This window comes from Boeremia exigua (genome assembly GCF_020726555.1).
Source record: "Boeremia exigua strain MPI-SDFR-AT-0100 chromosome Unknown C7974scaffold_3, whole genome shotgun sequence".
Taxonomy (NCBI): Eukaryota; Fungi; Ascomycota; class Dothideomycetes; order Pleosporales; family Didymellaceae; genus Boeremia; species Boeremia exigua.
The window spans coordinates 634,928-654,080 of NW_025763520.1; the positions used below are offsets into that span (position 1 = coordinate 634,928).

Below are 19,153 nucleotides of genomic sequence, written 5' to 3' on the forward strand. Positions count from 1 at the left end.
GTGTCGTGAGAATTGACTCTTGGAGGTTTTCATTCACAGTGCGATTGTCTCACACCAAAGCCCTTTCAATGTTCACCATGTCTTGAATGCACCTGTCCTACACTGAAACCCATGTCTTGCACGAACGATGACTTGCAGTGTCTCTGAGACGTTCTTCCTTGGCCGTTTTTTGAAAAGCGCAACACGAAGCGCAAATAACAGCTGAAGAACCGCACCATTCTTGGTGAAAGTGCCAGCATCGTGGAAATATGCCACCGGCAATACAACTCCAACACCACAACTACCACCGTAGAGCCCGGGACTATATTCCGCAGGGCGTTGCCGCCACACCCTCCACTAAGCTTTTGCTGCGAGCTAATGTCTCGCTTTCACTCGCACTCTCACCGTCCCCACCACGCGAACCAACGCACACCACACCCTCAGTCTCACAGAACCCAACATCGAAAAGCACGATATTAAACCGCCCCCGCGCCGCACCACCCATCTCACATACCCACACCTTCACAACGGACATACACGCACACACCATGCAACGCAGCACCGCCCCCACACCACTCATACACAACAGCCCGGCAGAAGACACAGAAGCATTGAGTCTGTACATGTGGCTCGGGCTGCTCGTCTTCATCGTCGTTACGGTGGCAGGGTGCTGGAGCATCGCGGTGTGCGCTGTGCACTACCGCGGCGCGACGACGGGGATGGAGAAGCAGACTGCGCGGCGGGACGGAGAGCGAGAGCAAGAAAGAGGGCGCAAGGGAGGGTGGTGGGCGTGGGTGCGTGGTGCGAGGGCTGGGGGGAAGGGGTATGAGGCGCTGCGGACTGGGGAGCTTGAGGAGTCAGCAGCGGGGTTGCAACTGGGTCCTTGTGGCGAGGCGACGGGGCGCGAAGAGGTGAATCCGTTTCTTGTGCCGGTGGGAAGGCCGCTGAGGAGTGTGAGGGTAAGGAGCTCGGAGGAGTGGGCTGATGAGCATCGTGCTTTTTTCACTGGGGCGAGGCGGTTGGGTAAGCTGGGTGACGATGGGCCTTGCTCAACAGCTGCTGAGCGAAAGAATGTTGCGTTGGAGATGCTAGAAGCACAGGGAGAAAGGCTGCCACATGACTATGAAACGGCGCAGGACGGTGTTGACCGGCAGGAAAGCAGGAGTTGGGTGGATCTAGGTCTTGCAGTTGTCGATGATGCGGTTGATAGGGTTGCTGCCAAGCTTGTGAGGTGGACGGAAGATGGAGGCAGAGACGAAGAGCTAGTGCTGCCGCTGGCCAAGGGCAAACTGGACTAAATACGAGAAACGTAGAGACCGAAAGGACTGACACGTTGAGCAGTGTAGGTGTATAATCAGATCATTTGCTAGCTCTAACCATCTTGTTCGTGACTATGTTCGTGCACATCCGCATATTCTTGTCCTTATCTTCAAACCTGCAGGCTACAGTCTTCCTTGGTATTGTCGCTGACTGTGTGGCGTCCGCCTGTCACGGAACATGCTCGTATAGCTTATCGCCGTATTCGCAGGAGTCCTAGACGTACTGGCTGAGCCACCTGATACCCTCTCCGTAACCTGAAATCTGTCAGTATCTCATCTCACCAATCTCATCTATCACACTCACCCTGCCTCATAACCACACTGCACATGAACACCTCAATCGGCCTGATGCCCTCAAGCGGCACCTTGCCCTTGCCTGTTGTCTGGTACAGCCCAAGCTCAGCCCTCAGCTGGTCCTCAGAAATGGCCTCGGGGTGGTCAATCTTGTTTCCAAGGACCAGGAAGGGAGTGTTGGCCAACGGCTCCATAGCCAGCAGCGCATCCAGCTCAGCCTTGGACTCGGCAAGACGCTCGTGGTCCTTGGCATCGACAAGGAACACGATGCCGCTGACCTCCGGGAAGTAGTCGCGCCATAAGCGGCGAGCTTGTGCGTGACCTCCGAGATCGAAGGTTGTGAACTTGACGTTGCCGATGGACAGCTCCTCGGAGGCTGCGTCGCGTTAGATTACGAAGTATCGAGGTCGGAGGTGGGCTTACTGGGGTGAAGAGCTGCGTAGCTGTTAGCTGAGTTCACGAGAGAGAGGAGCGGTCAACGTACTGGGTTGCAGAACTGCTACGCGGTCGTTCTTGAGCATGTGCAGAAGCGTTGTCTTTCCGGCATTGTCAAGGCCGAGAAAAAGGAGCTTTGCGTGCTTGTTGGCGAGGCCGAGCGAGGCCAGAAGGTCGAAGACTGCGTGGTCTCATCAGCGTCGTGTGCCACGGAGGTGCTGCGGCGCTCATGGGATACGTGGAGCTAGGATATACATACACCTGCAGACAATTAGTTCGGAGCCATTGTATAATGCAAAGGAAGCCTACCAGTTGACGATCCACATGTTGATATGTTCTCGAAGGGTGCTGTATTCAAGGGTGTGTGTTGCGGCGAACTACGACGTAAAGTTGTCGGTGTTCTGGAGCCCCGATAAAGACTTAGCGCATCCAGGGCTCTTGGCGATTCACATCACATGTGAGAGGCAAACATCGATGTGTAAGGAAAAGAACAGATGTCCAAAAAACTTCAGCAGGCATTCATTTTCGCTATTCGTTACAGATGTGGTATCGTCCAAACCCCCCGACCAACGCCTATAATGCATTGCAGCCAACGCCGGCCTCTGGAGCTCAGATGTTGATATCTGCCTCCAAAATGATCTGCGCAGCCGCCGTAAGTTTGTTGGCAATAATCTGGTCCGCAATTATGTCGCCAACCTTGTCATTCAGTCGTTCTCTCAGTCCTTCGATATCAGCAACGCCATTGGTCAGTGTTGCTGATGTCGTGTTCCCCATTCCTTTGATTGTTTGTACGAGCATACCAAGCACTTGTTCTGCATCCTTTTTCTTCCCCTCGTCAGCAAGTGCAGCTTTCAGCACATCGTCGTTGTAGATCTTCAAGTTCGGTAACACGAGCATTTTCATGCCTTCGTTGCCAGTGATAAGGAGCAGTGCCAGTAGGGCACCGTAGTGTGTTCCCAATGGCTTTCCGATGTCCATGAACTGTCTCAGGCACGTCCTCGCGATCCGTGACTTGAGCCCTTGATTTGACGACCCATACTTGACACAGATACGGTTGAGGATTGATGCAGCCAACTGTCGAATTTTGAAGTGATCTGGGTCACTTGAGTGACCATTGGTACCAACACCGTTGAGCGTTTCTGATGAGGCGCTTGAGGATGCTGCTTGTGCTGTTGGCCCCAGATGTTTGCCTGTGCAACATGTCAGGACAGGCGGCACCATGTAGGCGACATAAGGATCCAGATAAATGGCTTGGTTGTCCAACAGGGCACTCGTAGCCTGCATCATCTGCTTCAGTACGAAAAGATTCTTCACGTTGTGTGTGACTTTCTCCGCGATGAAGGTGAGGAGGTAGGTTGTTAGCTGGTGGATACCAGGCTCCGTTCGAATAGCCGCGAGAGCTGCGTTCTGCCACTCGAAGTTCGTCTCATCGATGAGCGCGCCAGAAAGCTTGGCGAATAGCTCCTGCGATTCCTTTGAGAGCACGTGCTTTACAAGCGGTTTTACATTGACATTGTCTAGCCCGTTGGCTGCTGCAAGATGTGGGTTCGCGTTCGTTCCCTTGGGCAACAGGTCTCCCTGGTTGATCGCAGTGGGATTTTGGGGAATCGACGGCTGTACGCCTTCCACAGCGAGCCAGTGAGCTGCAGCATATTAGGAACAATCTACTCCGATGCGAAATAAGATAAGCAGGTGTGATGACATACCCGTGAATGTGATCTCTCGTGGCACCTTGGGCAGGGGCGCATTGATCAACTTCTCAAAGTCGACCTCCTCGTCCTCAACATAGTACAACGGCTGTCCAGGACCCAAGGAAGCCTCGCCAAAACGCAGCGGTCGAGTGGACTCATAACCGTAGAGAGGCTCCACGTTTAGTACTTTGAGTGCGTTGGACACGTCCTGTGTACTCAATGTCGTCCGCTTGCCGTGTCGCATGAATTTCAGCGCCTCCTCCAATACCTGCGCGAGCCTGAAATCAACATCGCGGGCTAGCTCTTCAACGACGTTGTCGGCGAGTGAGGCGATGCCCACTGATTCGGCGACATCTCGTACGTTGTCGGGATTCCAGACGGAGGACATGTTGGGCAGCGCGATGCCGGTGATGAGCTGTCAAGATGGGCGGTTCGGTCGCGGCCGTGTTGCGGTAATTGAGGCGGAGCTGTAGCAGCTGGGCCGATGGAAGGAACAATAGCGTGCCACCGGCGAGGGTGACGCAGTTTTGGAGGATGTGACAGCCAGCCCTACAAGCAAGTGAAGCACATCCCGGACGCGTACAGGCGACACAATACGGCGAACGTCGAGGGCCGCGTTTCAATCCCGGCTAGCAATGTGATATCGGGAAAACGCGCAGGGAGGCGAAGACACGTGAGGCGGCGATGTCGAGCTGCGTCTGCGTCGTTCATTGACGCGCATACTGAGACGGAAACCGCGAAGGCTCACAGCCAGGCCTTGGCGCGTCTCTCCGCTCCGCCCGCCAGCTCGCGCATCTCCTCCCTCACCAGCAACGCGCCGTAGTCACCGGTCTCTTCACCGATCACCACGGGCTGTGCACGGAAGATGCAACCATGCAGATTACTATCCAGATTGATGGGCTCTTTGTTTTTTCCGCTTCTACATGTGTGACACGGGATGCCTTTTGTGGCATAGTGGTTGCTTCACTCCAACTGCAGACAAACATTACCTTGCTGCAAGACAACGGCCTGGATTTGGGCATTGCGCGCCAGAAGCCCCGCAGCCAATGATGACCTCATCCCTCGCTTGCTCAATCATGGCCCCTCGCAGCCAAACGCGTGGCCCAGGAAGCTATGCTGTTGAGCAGCGCTTTCAACTGGTCCCAGCATAGCAGACCGCCTTTTCAAACTTCGCCCACGAAAGATACCAGTCGACTTAGCATCACGGCTGATTTGTACGGCTGCGGCATCACATCCCCAGCAAATAAGATACCCACCTTCATTCTCATCCCTGCTTGTTGTTGTTACACGCATACTTTGAGGTGCTCTCGTACAGTCCCTACCCGCAGCCACGTTTCGTACGGTTACCAAATGCCAATCTTACTGCCATGTCAGGTATCCCTAAAGACGGGGAAGGGCTACATGTCCCGGTTGTACCCCCTTCCTGCCAAACAAGTATCTCATTCCAGGTCAAATCTCCTCCTCGGGCTTTGTCTTACGCCACCCGCCTTCCCGTACGGCCCGTTGCAAATGTAATTGTCGTCTCTGCGTCCGCCAGCTACGCAAACTCCCTGTCGACTGGCTTGTCAGCTTCTGGTTACGGACTACTTAAACACCCAGCGACAACATAGTCTTGGACACACACGCTCTTCTATTTCCTCAAGCACAGCAACATACTCAAGTCATTAACGCCCAACGTAGTCTTATCTCACAATCGACCTCCTACACACTACTTGTAGATATATCAAATCCCGTACTCGTTATGGCCAGACCAAGCAAAGAGTCAAGGCGGTCTTATCAGCCTCGCAACGTCGTGCACCTTACCATCGACACATCTGCATCAGTGTACGATGAATCAAGAGACGAACCACCATCTCCTCCACCTCAACCACCCCCAAGCCCGGCCGGCTGGAAGCGCCTTCTTTCGGTACGGTGTGTCACCAATGGTGCCTATCAATGCTGACCCCACATCAAGGTCGACTCCCTTGCGCCGTTGAACATCTGAAGTCTGGGGTACATGAACGTAATGCAAGTAAGAGAGTTTAACATTGGATTTTCGCATCCACTAACTTTGATAAGCTTAAGTCGAGCTGCATCAGGCTGCAATTGTTATGCTTTCGCGTGTCGCAGGGGCTTCCGGCACCCTCTGCCATGTGTCGCCACTTGGCACCCGCAGTGGACGATCAGTCATGGTCTGGTGCAACCGCTTAAGATACCCAGCACGTGTTGATATTGTACGGCGTTCCTCATGTTTGGTACTGGGTGCTTGCAGCATCAGGAACGCCCCAACTGTCCGACGCATTTTTCGTAACTCTATCTTCGCCTCATCTCGCGCAATGGCGCCTTACATACTGTAGTATATCCCTCGGAGACGTTGCAACGCAACGGGTCAATTAGCTTCTACTATCGAATTCTTCGGAGACTCTTTCCGTTGCCCCTTTCATCTTTATTCGTGTGTGCAAGGTGACCCTTAGAAGCTCAATGCCTAGATACAATTCACAGTTGCGAGCTGAGCCACCGGACTGCTGACAGTACATGCACCCCACAAACAGCAAACCTTGAACTTTGATGGGAACCGTCGAACCCAAATAGGCAACAGTACTCGGCCTGCAGTCCCAAGCTTTTACGATTGTAGCACACATATCTCTGCACATTCTGTCTCATCCCAATGTCTGAGACACGATCTACAATGGCATATCTTCCATCTATTAGACAGGACCCATGATGAGCATCGAAACAGCAAAAAGTCACTCAGCCTCCAAGCGGACTCCACTAGCACACAGAGACCATACTTGGTCGGGATACCGCAGCACATGTGGCAACCGAAGCCGGGCGGTGAAGTGCCGCCCGCACTTGGTGCGCTGGAAACGGTTAGCGAAGTTTGGTCACTTCCTAAAATATTCTCGGTCGCCCTCCCCAACAAACACGACCAATACCATCTGCTCCATCTTACCACGGGACCCCCTCCAAGAATTGTTCTCTTGCTACATCTACATTGACCAGCCTGCAACAGCTGTGTTCCCCCACAGACAACCTTGACTAGAGCACGGAAGGCTGAGATCACGACGCAAAGCTTATCGGGCTTGCTGCACAGACTCAAAGCCAATCCGACGAGCGGCTGGTCGCTAAGCACTGGTTGCTACTTCCATTCCAACTAAGAGGAACCTTACTTTATGGTTGTGATCGCTGCTCCAGCTAGCTTTAATCCTCACACCACAATCGCCTTCGACCGCCACACAGTATGGCCGGCGAAAGCTCTACCGTCTCGGACCAAGTACTGCAATGGTATTCCAAACTCTTCAGTCGCCGTGTTGATCTCGTTGGCGACTTCGCAGGCAGCGAACGGTTTTTGATCCACGGTGAGGCGCTTCTACGCCATTGCTTCAGCGATGCACAGATCGACTTCGAACCTGGGCTACAGCTTCTGCACGCCTCGTATGCAGTAGAGAAGTTCCTGCATGGGCTTGTCTCCCGCCGCTGCAACTTCCACATTGCTTTCTTCGATGAATACCAAGATCTTTGTGTGCCTCAAGATGCGTCGTCTTCCGTTAGCGAGAAGTATTTACTCGCACGTGCGGCCATCATCCGCCACCTGCAGGTCAACCTGGGTCCAGTGCACCCAGATATCGAGATCAAGGTGTTCCCCTCAACAACATCTGAAGCGTTTGAGGAGTATCTCAGCACGACAGATGTGTACTTCGTCCTGTGTCACGATGGAGCCTCCACAAAGGATGTTCGCAGAAAGGGACTTCTACAGAAAAACACTGACTCGCCCAAGGGCGGAGACAAGAGCCTGCAGGAACGTCACGAGCAACACAAGTTGTCGCTTCGCACCTTCATCTACGGCATGATGCAAAGAGGGTACAGTGCTGCCCTCGTTAATGGATTGGAATTCCAGGATACCAAGGCCATTGCATCGGTGCTTGAACACTCGCGCGCAATGACTTTGGAGCTTCCAAAGACTGTAAGCAATGATTGCACACCTACGACATGTGGTCTGCACTCTGTGAGAGTAGCAGGTTTCGCAGCACGATAAAACCATAGGGCTAACACGCTTTTGCAGACATCATCGACAACCAATGCAAGTGAAGATACTGCAGCCTTGAAAGAGTCGCTTTCGACGATTAAATCGTCCAATGAACATGCTTTCACAGAGCGGGAGTACTTGGCGGTGCTTGTTGCCGCCAAGTTTGCGTCGAAGTCGAAGGACCACCAGGACTTCGCCGTCGCATTGCTAAGCCATACAGCATTTCTCTCTGAGCTAAGCCTACCCGACCGATTGATGCAATACGAAGAGCCGTCGCAGGAATCCCTTACCTTGACTCTTGAGTTTTGCCAAGAAGCTCGCACAATCCTTGCTCAGACAGCGTGGGTCGAGGAAGCTGGCAAGCTGGCCGCAGCTTGCGATGTCGCAGACCTCATTGACGGACGCTTGTTCGCATCCTGCCTCCAGAGTTCGTCAACTTCGACCTCAGATCTCTTCCAATATCTAGCAAGAGCTGCATCAATGCTGTGCGGGCAAGAGGAGCTCAAGAAGACAGGTGGTGCTTCGACTTCGACAACGAAGTCAAACGGAGACCTCGAGAAGGCTGACGATGGGACCTCATACCGTCTGCTGCCCTTTGCTAACGAGATCTTCGACAAACATCTGGCTCCGGTCCATCTCAAGGTAGCCAAGTCGGACGGTAAAGTCGACTCAACATCGGCAGTGATCTTCCGTGAGGTCACGAATTGGCGCAACACTAAGCCGATTCAATCCAAGAGCGGCCCAGTTGTCAAAGACGAGAAGGCAGCAAAGAAGGCGCTCCGCCGTAACCAATTTTTCATGGCAGAAATGACGACCTACGCTGCTAGTCTCACCAACGCAGTCGGAAGGGCACTCGAACCGGAGACAATCCATATTGGCGGCGCATCGAAACCAAGCACGCCTGTACCTTCCAGACCAGCAACACCCAGCCAGGACCCAGCGGACAAGAAGGGAAAGAAGGCGGGCGGCAAGCCTGGCGGCAAGAACAAGAATCAGGCCAAGCAAGACATGCTAGCGAACATTGCAGCAAGTTCAAAGCGCAAGGATGAGGACACTGCAGAGAAGCAAACAAAAGCGTGGGTTGTCTTTTGCGATGGCCTGGAGAAACAAGCAGATCTGCCTTCGCGTTACGAAAAGGCAAAGAAGTACCTTGTCAACCTCAATACTGACATCAAGCGGAAGGCTTTGGAGGCGGAAGTTCGTCTCTACATGCTAAATGTGCTATTGAAGATGTGGATTGAGCACTGCCGGAAGGATGACAAGGAGGAAGGTCTTTACACTGCCGCTCTTATCTTTGACGCTGTCAGAGCTAGCTGCGGGTTGTCCAGTGTGACGAAGACCATCGCTGCCTGCCTCAAGACCACCATTGATCGGTTGAAGCTCCCGTCTCTCCAGGTACCATCAATTGAGGGCGACCGGAAATTGGCTTTTCCGTTCGTGCTGGATGAGACATCAAGCGCCGATCTTGCCTTGAGTCTCTCGCCAGAGGAGTTTCAGCTTCTCTACTGCGGACCTTACTTCGACCGAACCATGGACTCCGCTCCGGACCCTCGTGTACCCTTCGAGCCAGATGCGTGGCAGCGGAAGGTTTTGGACGAGATCGACGCTCGCCGCAGTTTGCTTGTCGTAGCCCCAACTTCAGCCGGTAAAACGTTCATTTCGTTCTACGCCATGAAGCAGGTCCTAGAGTCCAACAACGAAGACGTCCTGGTATATGTGGCTCCAACCAAAGCGCTTGTCAACCAGATCGCAGCCGAAGTCCAAGCTCGTTTCTCCAAGAACTACAAGTACGCCAACTCGGTCTGGGGGATCCACACTCGTGACACCCGCGTCAACAACCCTACTGGCTGCCAGATCCTGGTCACTGTCCCCCATATTCTTCAGATCATGCTGCTCGCGCCTACTAACGCCAGGGGCTGGTCCGAGCGAGTAAAGTGGATCATCTTCGACGAAGTCCACTGCATTGGACAAGCTGAAGATGGTCTGATTTGGGAGCAGCTGCTTCTCATGGCACCCTGCCCTATTATCGCCCTTTCTGCCACCGTGGGCAACGCGGAGGCCTTCAGTGACTGGCTCTCCTCAACACAGAAAGCGGCTGGCAACGATCTGACCATGGTCCAGCACAAGCACCGTTACTCAGATCTCCGAAAGTTCCTGTACGTTCCACCAAAAGACGCAGCAAAGCGTGTTGCAGCGGCCCTCCCCTTGTCGACCAACCGTACATTTGCCCGTCTGGGTCTGGACGATGTTCCCAACTTCACCTTCATGCATCCTGTTGCCAGTTTGACAAACAGGAGACGTGGCATGCCGAGCGATTTCTCCCTGGAAGCAAGAGACTGCTACTTCCTCTGGCAAAGCATGTCAAAGCACCAGACCCCAGAGTATCCCGTCGACAAATCTCTCACGCCTGCAGCCGTGCTTCCAAAGGTTATGCGCAAGGCGGATATCATCAGTTGGGAGTCCGGTCTTAAGGATTTGCTTGCTCAGTGGATGGCAGACGAGAAGTCTCCATTTGAAGCTGTGCGCAAGGACTTCAGTACCTCGGTCACCAAGTCTGCTCTTCAGATCAACGACAGCACCGTTGAGCCGGTCAAGGAGAACCTCGAGGTTGACGACCCAGCGAGTAACCATGATGTGGACAACATCTTGCCCCTTCTCACAGAGCTCCATCAGCAGGATGCTCTCCCTGGTATCATCTTCAACTACGATCGCGCGGTGTGCGAGAGGATGTGTCGCACCGTCCTGACACAACTCGAGGAAGCCGAGACTGAGTGGAAGAAGACGAGCCCCAAGTGGGCGGAGAAGCTACGCGAGTGGGAAGAATACAAGAAGGAGGTTGCGCGCCGCGCCAAACAGGGTGTGCGCGCAGCGAAGGGTACGACCAAGGAGGAGCAGATGATGGAGGCTGCCAACCGCGAGGTCAGCCCCTTTGCCACCTTCAACCCAGATAGGCCGCTTGAGGGCTTCCACTTTGCGGACAGCAAGAAGCTGTCCAGCGAAGAGATTCTCAGCCATGAAAAGGAGCTTCGCTACCGCGGTGTCGACGAGGTGTTCATCCAGGGTCTCCAGCGCGGTATCGGTGTCCATCACGCAGGTATGAACCGCAAGTACCGTTATGCCGTCGAAGTGTTGTTCCGCAGGGGTTACTTGAAGGTTGTTATTGCAACGGGTACTCTTGCGCTTGGTATCAACATGCCGTGTAAGACTGTCGTCTTCTCTGGCGACTCCATCTTCTTGACAGCGCTCAACTACCGCCAAGCAGCTGGTCGTGCAGGTCGTCGTGGCTTTGACTCGCTTGGTAACGTGGTCTTCCATGGAGTCTCTCTCAGCAAGATCAACAAGCTCATCAGCTCCCGTCTGCCTGACCTGAACGGACATTTCCCTATCACGACAACCCTAGTCCTGCGTCTGTTCGCCCTCCTGCACGACTCGGAGAATTCGCCGTTTGCTCTGCGCTGCATCAACGCGCTGTTGTCCCAGCCGCGTGTGTACCTCGGTGGCGAAGAGTCAAAGATGACAGTCCTTCACCACTTGCGTTTCTCTATCGAGTATCTTCGTAGGCAGTCGTTGCTAGACTCCGCTGGAGCACCGCTCAACTTTGCCGGTGCTGTCAGCCATCTGTATTTCACAGAGAACTCGTCCTTCGCGTTCCACGCACTGCTGAAGAATGGCTACTTCCACGAGCTGTGCGACAAGGTGAACACATCTCAGGAGCTAGTCTTGCGTGAGCTTATGCTTACGATGTCGCACCTGTTCGGCCGTCTCCAGTGCAGACAGGCTGACGAAGAATTTGTGCAAGAAGTCGTTAAGGGCAGTCCATCAGTTGTGTTCCTGCCAAACATGCCTGAGAACGCAGTCAACGTCTTGCGTAAGCACAACGATCAAACTCTCGACATCTTTACCTCCTACGTTCGCACATTCGTCGAACAACACATTCAGGAGCCCGACAACACGCTGCCCCTGACCTCGACCGTCGTCGGCGGCAGCTCAAACAAGAGTCCAGCGCCTCACAAGGTCCGCTCCTCCTTCGTCGCACTCTCTGGCCACAACGACTCTTTCGCCTCCATTCACGAGCTCTGCACAACCAGCCGTTCAGGCGTCTTCCTCGAAGAGGCCGTCGTGCCCTACGTCGGCATCTATCCCGAGGATTCCGATCTGCCTCTCAACGCGTACCTGTACGACTTTTTCATGCACGGCAACGCCGATGCTGTCGTCACCACGAACCGCATTCGCCGCGGTGACATCTGGTTTGTGCTCAACGACTTCAGTATGGTGCTCGCCACCATCGTGACTAGCTTGACGAACTTCATGAACCTCGGCACCGAGTCCGACCTCGACTTCATCGACGTCCGCGGCGGCGGTGACGACGATGAGGAGGACCTCGAAGACAAGCTTCAGGGTGTCGCGGATGATCAACAGGGACCTGCGACTGGCACCCAGGGTGCGAGGGGACCGGCGGCGCAGCAGAATCTGCCCGTTCAGCTGGCCAAGAAGAAGAAGAAGGTTGTCGATTCTTGGGACGAAGATGCCGAGAGCAGCAGCGAGGGAGAGAACTGGGATGATGGCGAGGAGAGCGAAGAGGAGGCTGAGGTTGCCTGGGATGAGAAGACGGGCTTGCTCAACGTGCTCAAGGCGTTCAAGCTGTTGAAGGCCGACTTCGACACCAAGTTCAGGGCCATGTGGGCTTAGTTGTTCGTTTAGATATGCGGGTCTACGAAGTGACGATCGTGTGTAGAATGACAAAATAGTACAGGAAATGCAATATCTGGAATACTCAAGATGGAGTGCTGGTGTGTCTCTGATCTCGACAAGATGCAATCTCCGAGATCGCCGAGATCCATGTACCCTCGCATCACCTCTACTTACGAACCTCTGCAGCGCCACCCCGCACAATTCCCTCTGCAGTCGATCTACCCCCCGATCGCAAATCTTAACAGCGCAATATTCTCCGCACCGATCAAAACCTTCCACCGGTCCCTCCAACGCATCTCCATCGCCAATCTGAAACACGAAACACGAAACAAGCACCGGCCCAGCGGCACCTAGCGCCACCCACCCGCGGAAACACTTCATCTCCCTACGGCTTGTCCGATCGTGCACTGCGCGTCCAGACCAGCCGGTGTCGCCCTGGGATTGCTGTGTGTTGTGTATATGAAACGCGAAGACGGCTGGGCGTGCAGTGCAACTAAGCTTTGCGCAGCCACATGTGCGGCTTGATAGTGATACTTGACATGCGGGCGAGGCTTGGTGAACGTGAAGCTTCTGGGCGCTGGATGCTTGAGTGATGAGCGGATGAGCCACAGTTGTGCCACTGTCGAGCCACTGTCGTGGGCAGAGTGGGTGCGAGGGCGCGGCGGTGCAGGGTCAGGGGCTCGGGAGAACGCGCGGGTTCATCTGCGCGATGGTGGTCCGGCGGGCAAGAGATTGGGGGTGGGACGAGTGGATCGGCGCCGGGGCTGGGATGGGAGGTGTATAAACACGTCGACGGGCCTTGCGATGTCGGTTCTTCAGCTGTCACTCGTTTCTGGCTCCAGTCACTCTTTTTCACAAAGTCGTTCGTTTCTAGTCTCGCGTTGAATTCCTGCTGTGCAGGGTTTATATAGAAGATGCATATCACTACTCTCCTCGCCGCTGCGGCGCTCCCTTTCACCGTCCTCGGCCAGCTCTCAGGCAAAGTTGGCCCGCTGACGACGCACGCTGCGAAGACTAAGGTCAAGACCTGCAGTGTCTTGGACTACGGGGGCAAGGCGGATAAGAGCACGGATGTTGGACCCGCGCTGCTAAAGGCGTTTGCGGCCTGTAAGCAGGGCGGCACTGTCGTCGTGCCCGCTGGCGACTACGCGATGAAGACATGGGCTACGTTCGAGGGCGGCAAGGCGTGGGCGCTGCAGCTCGACGGTGTGATTTACCGCACCGGAACTGACGCGGGTAACATGCTGTTCGTGCGCAACGCGAACGACTTCGAGATGTTCAGCAGCACCGGCAAGGGCGCTGTCCAGGGTGAGTGACGTGAAGGTGTAGATGTGTGTGAGATTGTGTTGACGGTGAATAGGTCTTGGCTTTGAGGACCACAAGAACGGCAAGCGGAACGGCGCGCGTCTGTTGCGTGTCGAGAAGACAAACAACTTCTCCGTTCACGATATCATCCTCGTCGACGCGCCCATGTTCCACTTTGTCATGAACACCGTCACCAACGGTGAGGCGTACAACATGGCCATCCGCGGCGGCGACTGGGGCGGCCTCGACGGCCTCGATGTCGTCGGCTCCAACATCTGGATCCACGATGTACGTCCCTTCCCTTAATCATCCCCTGACATACCTGCTAACCCCCCAGATCACCGTCACCAACAAAGACGAATGCGTCACCGTCAAATCGCCCTCCACCAACCTCCTGATCGAGAACATCCACTGCAACTGGTCCGGTGGCTGCGGCATGGGCTCCCTCGGCGTCGACACCGCCATCTCCAAGATCCACTACCGCAACGTCTACACCTGGAAGTCCAACCAGATGATGATGATCAAGGCCCACGGCGGCAGCGGCTACGTCGAAGACGTCACCTTCGAGAACTTTGCCGGCCACACCAACGCCTACGCCTTCAACATCGACCAGTACTGGACCTCGATGAGCGCGCTCGCCGGCCCCGGCGTGTCACTCCGCAACATCACCGCCAAAAAGTGGCGCGGCACCCAGGCCAACGGCTCCCAGCGCGGGCCCGTCAAGGTCGTGTGCGCCGACGACGCGCCGTGCTCGGGCATCAACCTCAGCGACATACAGATGTGGACCGAGACGGGCGCGAAGAACGTCAACTTGTGCCGCTCGGCGCAGGGTTCGGGCGGGTGTTTGAAGGCCTCTGAGGGCAAGTATGCGCAGATCACACAGACGGTTACTGTGGCGCCTGCCTCGTATCAGACACCCAGCATGACGGAGAACCTTAAGACGGCGTGGGGGACTGCGAGCAGTATCCCAATCCCGACGCTGCCTGCGTCGTACTATCCGGGTGTGCTGCCGATCAGCAAGTCGCCGGGAAAATAGGGCGTTGGTGAAGCGTAGGTGGTGAGATGTAGGCAGTGAGCGTGGGCTGTGTTTGGTGGGCAGCGTTTCTTGGTGGAGGAACTGGTTTCTTGTACATATATCATCTTTACTATCCAAGCACAGTCATTGACTACCACTTCTTGTTCACCGCCCTATTTCTTCTCCACGCGTACCTATCGACCTTCGTGGACGACCCAGCGTCTAGTCCCTCTCTGGTGCTGCTTAGCGGTGCTGCTACGGGAAGATGGTTGGATAAAGACTGGAAGGAGACAGGAGGGAATGAAGAAGGTAGAAGCGAAGACAGAAGCGAAGAAAGAGAGACATGCAAGTTTGATACAAGATAAAGCAGGTAGTTGGCTGAATTTGTCATCTCGCGTTGATTCCAATGATGGTTTTTGCGTCTGTTTCTTTTTTCAATCATAGACGTGGAAAAGAATTGAGACTGAAATAGACAGGACATTGATGGAACATGTTGACTAGATCTGGATTGAACTGGGAAAAATTGAATTAGACTGACTAGGACTAGATAGATCAGAGTTTGACTGACCAGTACTGCGTTGAGCTGATCAGTGCGAGGCTGACCTGACCAACGCTGACCTGAACCGACCAACACCACGCTGAAACACAAAGAGTTGAAACGCTAAGTTGAGCTGACCACTGAGTTGAGCTGACCATCGCTGAGCTGGACCGATCAATTGGTCAGTGCTGAATTGAACCGATCAAGTTGAACCGACCAGTGTCAAATCGCTGCTCAAGTGAGTTTGGGGAAAACGCAGTAGACATAATATTCCGGCTAAGGACTCGCTGTTGACGTGAGTTGTGGCATCCCTTTGGCTTGCCTGTCTTTGTATCTGAAGTGGAGGCCCGACAGCCAGCACGAAGCTGGACCGACCAACTCTGACTTGAATTGGCCAACACCAAGCTGAAACACCGAGTTGAAGAGCGGTGTTGATCCGACCAACTGGTCAGTGCTGCTGAGCTGATCCGACCAACTGGTCAGTGCCAGGTCGACCTGACCAACATCGAGTTGAGCCGACCAACTGGTCAGTGCAGAGCTGCGCTGAACTGACCAACACAAAGTTGAGCCGACCAACACAGAGTTGAAACATGGAGTTGAACTGGTCAGATTGAGTGGAAAGAACCAATGCTGAGTTGAAACCAGCAAAAGCTGAACCGACCAGTGCTGGATTGAACTGACCAACGCTGGATTGAACTGACCAACGCTGGATTGAACTGACTAACGCTGAGCTGACCCGACCAACGCTCGAGGTGAACCGACCATCGCTGAGCTGATCCGCCCAACTCCAACCTGACCCGACCAACTCCAACCTGACCCGACCAACTCCAACCTGACCCGACCATCACAAACCTGATCCGACCATCACAAACCTGACCCGACCAACTCCAACCTCCCAAACACGCCAGCAGACTCCTCGGCCACCCCGCCCCAAATCCGAACAAGTCACCCAACCCACGCATGCCAAGGAAACACAAACGCACTGCACGCTCGCGAGTGTAGATAGTATCGTGGAGGAAGAAATTGACATTGAATTGAATTGAAATTGAATCGTGCTCGATATCTGAAGACCGTGTATTTCGGACAGTACATTCAAGACCGTACGTTTAAGACGCACACACACCTCTCTCTTTTGCAACGAAACCTATCGGCCAGAAGGGAAGTGTTTTGTAGAAAAGGGATGGCGCTACAGAGGGCAGATGGCACGGATAGCACCGCGCAACACGCGCCGGGAGGGCACAAGATGGGACAAGACGCCTCGCTCAACGGGCGGCGGACAAAGGAAAGGCGCTCGAGAGGAGGGAGGGGGAGGGGGTTGACACACACACACACACACACACACACACCCACACACGCACACGCACACACACACTCTCTCTCAGACACACACGCTCTCTCTCTCACACACACCCCCTCTCACCGCTTCTCCCCCTCCACCCTCCCCTCCCCCTGCCCCCCAAACGCCCTCTTCTCATCCCCCGCACCCTCCTCCTCCGCCGGCGCCCGCCCAATCCTCGCCAACCACACCTCCGCGGACCTAACCGTGCCATCCACAACCGCCGTAATCTGACCCATCATATCCAGCCCCTCCATAGCAAACGCCAGCATCCTTGTCGCACCTCTTACAGGCCCTTCTTCCTCGCCCTCAGCACCGCGGCCCTCTGCACCCCGGTCCTCAGCGCCACGCTCCTCGTCGCGCGCCCGCGCGCCCGCGTGCTGCCACCGCCGCGGCACAGACAGCAGCTGCGTGCGCACGACCTGCTGGGCGTTGAGCGGCAGCGCGCCGCCGGTGTGGCGCGAGACGGCGGCCACGACGCGCTGCAGCGTGAGCCAGATGTCTGCGCTGAGGGCCTTGAGGCGGTCGGCGATGGCGCGGACGTCGGGCGGCGGGTGTTGGTCGTCGGGGCTGCGGCGGCGGAGTGCGGTCTCGTAGTCCGAGAGTACGAGTTTCAGGGCTTGCATCACCGAGTCGATGTGTGTGGTCGCGCTGCGCAGGAGCGCGAGGCATTGTTTGAGGGAGCGCAGGGAGGCGGCGGAGAGGGCCGCGCCGAGGCCGGAGGTCGTCATTATGAGTTGCGTGGACCAGGGGAGCGGGCGCTGGTGGGCGGGGGATTGCGAGGGGTGGCCGGGGTCCTTGGAGGCCGGGGCGGTGGCGGGCGATTCCTCGTAGTTGGGGGAGCGCTGGTCGTCGTAGGCGGGCAGCGACTCTGCGCAGGACGAGTGCGAGCCGCCACGGGTGCGGGTGCGGGGGTCGAGATCCATGGCGTCGGGGGAGGCGGCGCGGGGCCGCTTGCGCGGGGCGTCGGCGTCGCGCTCGAGGTCGCTGGGGCGGCGGTGCTGCTCGCCCAGGTAGCGGCGCAGGTTCTTCTCCATGCCGGTGCGGCGGCCGACGGACGACACGGTGTTGACCATGGGCGAGCCGACGTTGCGCTCGACCAGCTCGGCGCCGTACTTGACGAAGCGCGGCGAGTAGTCCTTGGTCAGGTTGTAGGCGGCGAGCGAGCCGCTGATGGTGCCGCCCAGCCACGGGTGGTTCGACGTGAGGAGCGACAGCATGGGCTGCTGCGGCTCGGCGGGCTCGCGGGTGCGGGTGCGGGCGGGCGGGGAGCGCACAAAGTCTGGGGCGGGAGTCAGTATGCCGTCATATAATGTAGTTATGCCACGCACCTGGGTTGCCCAGCCCGCTCAGCGCCTCGGCGGCCAGGCGCACGTCGGGGTCGTCCATGCTGACGCTCGTCTCGCGGCGCGCGGCCTCGTCCTGCGCGCTCAGCACGCTCGCCGTGTCCATGGGGCTGCCGATATCCACCAAGCCCTCGGGCACGCGCGGGAACGTCGCGCTGTGCAGCGCCGGCAGAGTCCAGTGGGCGTCGGCCAGCGCGCGCGGGCTCATCTCGACCGAGTTGCGCGGCGTGTGGCGCGCAGGCGCATCGGGCAGGTCGAGCGCGCGGATGCCGGGCAGACGGCCATTATGGCGCTCCGGCGCGTGTGTGGGCACGCTGGGCAGCTGCAGCGACTCGGGCTCGTGCTGCATGTACGCCGGCGGCGGCGGGCGCTGCTCCTCCTGCATGGTCGCGGTGCGGGTGCGGGCGACGGGTCTGACGTCGTGCAGCGCGGGTAGCGGCGACCCCTCCGGCCCAGCGCCGATCAGACAGCAGCGGGCGCGCCTTCACGTCCAGTCTCTCTGCGCCGGCGATGGCGTCGTGATGCGATGCGGCGCTGGCTATGTCCGGTGTTGCCGTCGGGTCCAGCAATGGGGTCGGGGCTCGCTCGATGCGGCAGGGCGCTCCGCCTGTGCGCCGAACGACGGAGAATTGATGCGACGACGTCAGGAGAGCGGCGGCAGAAAACACAGCAGAGCTCGACGCGTCCACGGGCAGCGCGCAGAGTCTTACAGTCGTCGTCGGGCGGGCGTTACGGATCGGCTGGGGATCGGCAAAGCAGAGTGAGGGCAGAGGGGGGACGAAGCCGTGGCGCGCAGCAAATTGGCCTCCAGAGCCGTGATTCTCACATGTCAGAAATGCGCATCACATGTTGCGACGATCCGCGACGCCACTCGACCCAGGTGTGCGCAAGCGAGCAGCGAGCAGCGCGCAGCACAGCGGCAAACGAGCCCCAGCCCGTGAGACCAACGGGGCCACCGCACGCTGCAGCCCGCCCCGTAGGGCCCAACGTCCCCGTCCAAGTACCGTCGCACACGTCTCGCTGCGATATTGCACCTGCACACAGCCTGCCGCGACACCACCGCGAACTTCTGCCTCTGCCGGCCGATCCACGGCACCAGCTGACCGCACTAGGCCGCCCTTGCTCTCGCTAGGGGGGAAGCCATGCGCTCCCCGCGAACCCAGTCGGCCTCTTGGCCGCAAGGCGCGAATGCGACCT

At 56.6% G+C, this 19,153-nt stretch overlaps 6 protein-coding genes across 6 annotated transcripts; 3 read left to right on the forward strand and 3 right to left on the reverse strand.

Annotated features, from left to right (window-relative positions):
• Position 1: 1 nt before the first annotated feature.
• C7974DRAFT_123608 (uncharacterized protein) lies at positions 2-1,594 on the forward strand. Its single transcript, XM_046135203.1, has one exon. It carries the CDS (start codon positions 249-251, stop codon positions 1,275-1,277), a length of 1,029 nt encoding a protein of 342 aa, XP_045999952.1. The 5' UTR covers positions 2-248; the 3' UTR covers positions 1,278-1,594.
• Positions 1,321-2,490, reverse strand: C7974DRAFT_387562 (small COPII coat GTPase sar1). The gene is made up of 5 exons (XM_046141180.1): positions 2,335-2,490; positions 2,077-2,208; positions 2,016-2,027; positions 1,603-1,968; positions 1,321-1,553 (listed from the first exon to the last, which is right to left on the reverse strand). The coding sequence occupies exons 1-5, from the start codon at positions 2,351-2,353 to the stop codon at positions 1,513-1,515; spliced, it is 570 nt and encodes a 189-aa protein (XP_045999953.1). The 5' UTR covers positions 2,354-2,490; the 3' UTR covers positions 1,321-1,512.
• A 32-nt stretch (positions 2,491-2,522) lies between these two features.
• Positions 2,523-4,422, reverse strand: C7974DRAFT_387563 (uncharacterized protein). The gene is made up of 2 exons (XM_046141181.1): positions 3,734-4,422; positions 2,523-3,670 (listed from the first exon to the last, which is right to left on the reverse strand). Exons 1-2 carry the CDS (start codon positions 4,104-4,106, stop codon positions 2,637-2,639), a joined length of 1,407 nt encoding a protein of 468 aa, XP_045999954.1. The 5' UTR covers positions 4,107-4,422; the 3' UTR covers positions 2,523-2,636.
• A 2,207-nt stretch (positions 4,423-6,629) lies between these two features.
• On the forward strand, positions 6,630-12,500 carry C7974DRAFT_329772 (uncharacterized protein). Its single transcript, XM_046139067.1, has 2 exons — positions 6,630-7,661; positions 7,761-12,500. Exons 1-2 carry the CDS (start codon positions 6,939-6,941, stop codon positions 12,411-12,413), a joined length of 5,376 nt encoding a protein of 1,791 aa, XP_045999955.1. The 5' UTR covers positions 6,630-6,938; the 3' UTR covers positions 12,414-12,500.
• A 550-nt stretch (positions 12,501-13,050) lies between these two features.
• Positions 13,051-14,832, forward strand: C7974DRAFT_123698 (rhamnogalacturonase). Its single transcript, XM_046135205.1, has 3 exons — positions 13,051-13,724; positions 13,777-14,009; positions 14,059-14,832. Exons 1-3 carry the CDS (start codon positions 13,331-13,333, stop codon positions 14,755-14,757), a joined length of 1,326 nt encoding a protein of 441 aa, XP_045999956.1. The 5' UTR covers positions 13,051-13,330; the 3' UTR covers positions 14,758-14,832.
• Positions 14,833-16,345: 1,513 nt separating this feature from the next.
• Positions 16,346-18,341, reverse strand: C7974DRAFT_448731 (clock-controlled protein 8; the record flags this gene model as incomplete). The annotated part of the gene is made up of 2 exons (XM_046145679.1): positions 16,346-17,892; positions 17,942-18,341. The coding sequence occupies 2 exons, from the start codon at positions 18,339-18,341 to the stop codon at positions 16,691-16,693; spliced, it is 1,602 nt and encodes a 533-aa protein (XP_045999957.1). The 3' UTR covers positions 16,346-16,690.
• Positions 18,342-19,153: the final 812 nt, after the last annotated feature.

Excerpts from the sequence above, each read along its gene's own strand:
- C7974DRAFT_123608 (XM_046135203.1), top strand. The coding sequence starts at position 249 with ATGCCACCGGCAATACAACTCCAACACCACAACTACCACCGTAGAGCC.
- C7974DRAFT_387562 (XM_046141180.1), bottom strand. Across the intron at positions 1,554-1,602 it reads CAGTGTGGTTATGAGGCAGG|GTTACGGAGAGGGTATCAGG; the intron begins GTGAGTGTGATA and ends GACAGATTTCAG.
- C7974DRAFT_387563 (XM_046141181.1), bottom strand. The coding sequence starts at position 4,106 with ATGTCCTCCGTCTGGAATCCCGACAACGTACGAGATGTCGCCGAATCA. Across the intron at positions 3,671-3,733 it reads ACGAGAGATCACATTCACGG|CTCACTGGCTCGCTGTGGAA; the intron begins GTATGTCATCAC and ends AATATGCTGCAG.
- C7974DRAFT_329772 (XM_046139067.1), top strand. The coding sequence starts at position 6,939 with ATGGCCGGCGAAAGCTCTACCGTCTCGGACCAAGTACTGCAATGGTAT. Across the intron at positions 7,662-7,760 it reads CTTTGGAGCTTCCAAAGACT|ACATCATCGACAACCAATGC; the intron begins GTAAGCAATGAT and ends ACGCTTTTGCAG.
- C7974DRAFT_123698 (XM_046135205.1), top strand. The coding sequence starts at position 13,331 with ATGCATATCACTACTCTCCTCGCCGCTGCGGCGCTCCCTTTCACCGTC. Across the intron at positions 13,725-13,776 it reads CGGCAAGGGCGCTGTCCAGG|GTCTTGGCTTTGAGGACCAC; the intron begins GTGAGTGACGTG and ends GACGGTGAATAG. Across the intron at positions 14,010-14,058 it reads CCAACATCTGGATCCACGAT|ATCACCGTCACCAACAAAGA; the intron begins GTACGTCCCTTC and ends CTAACCCCCCAG.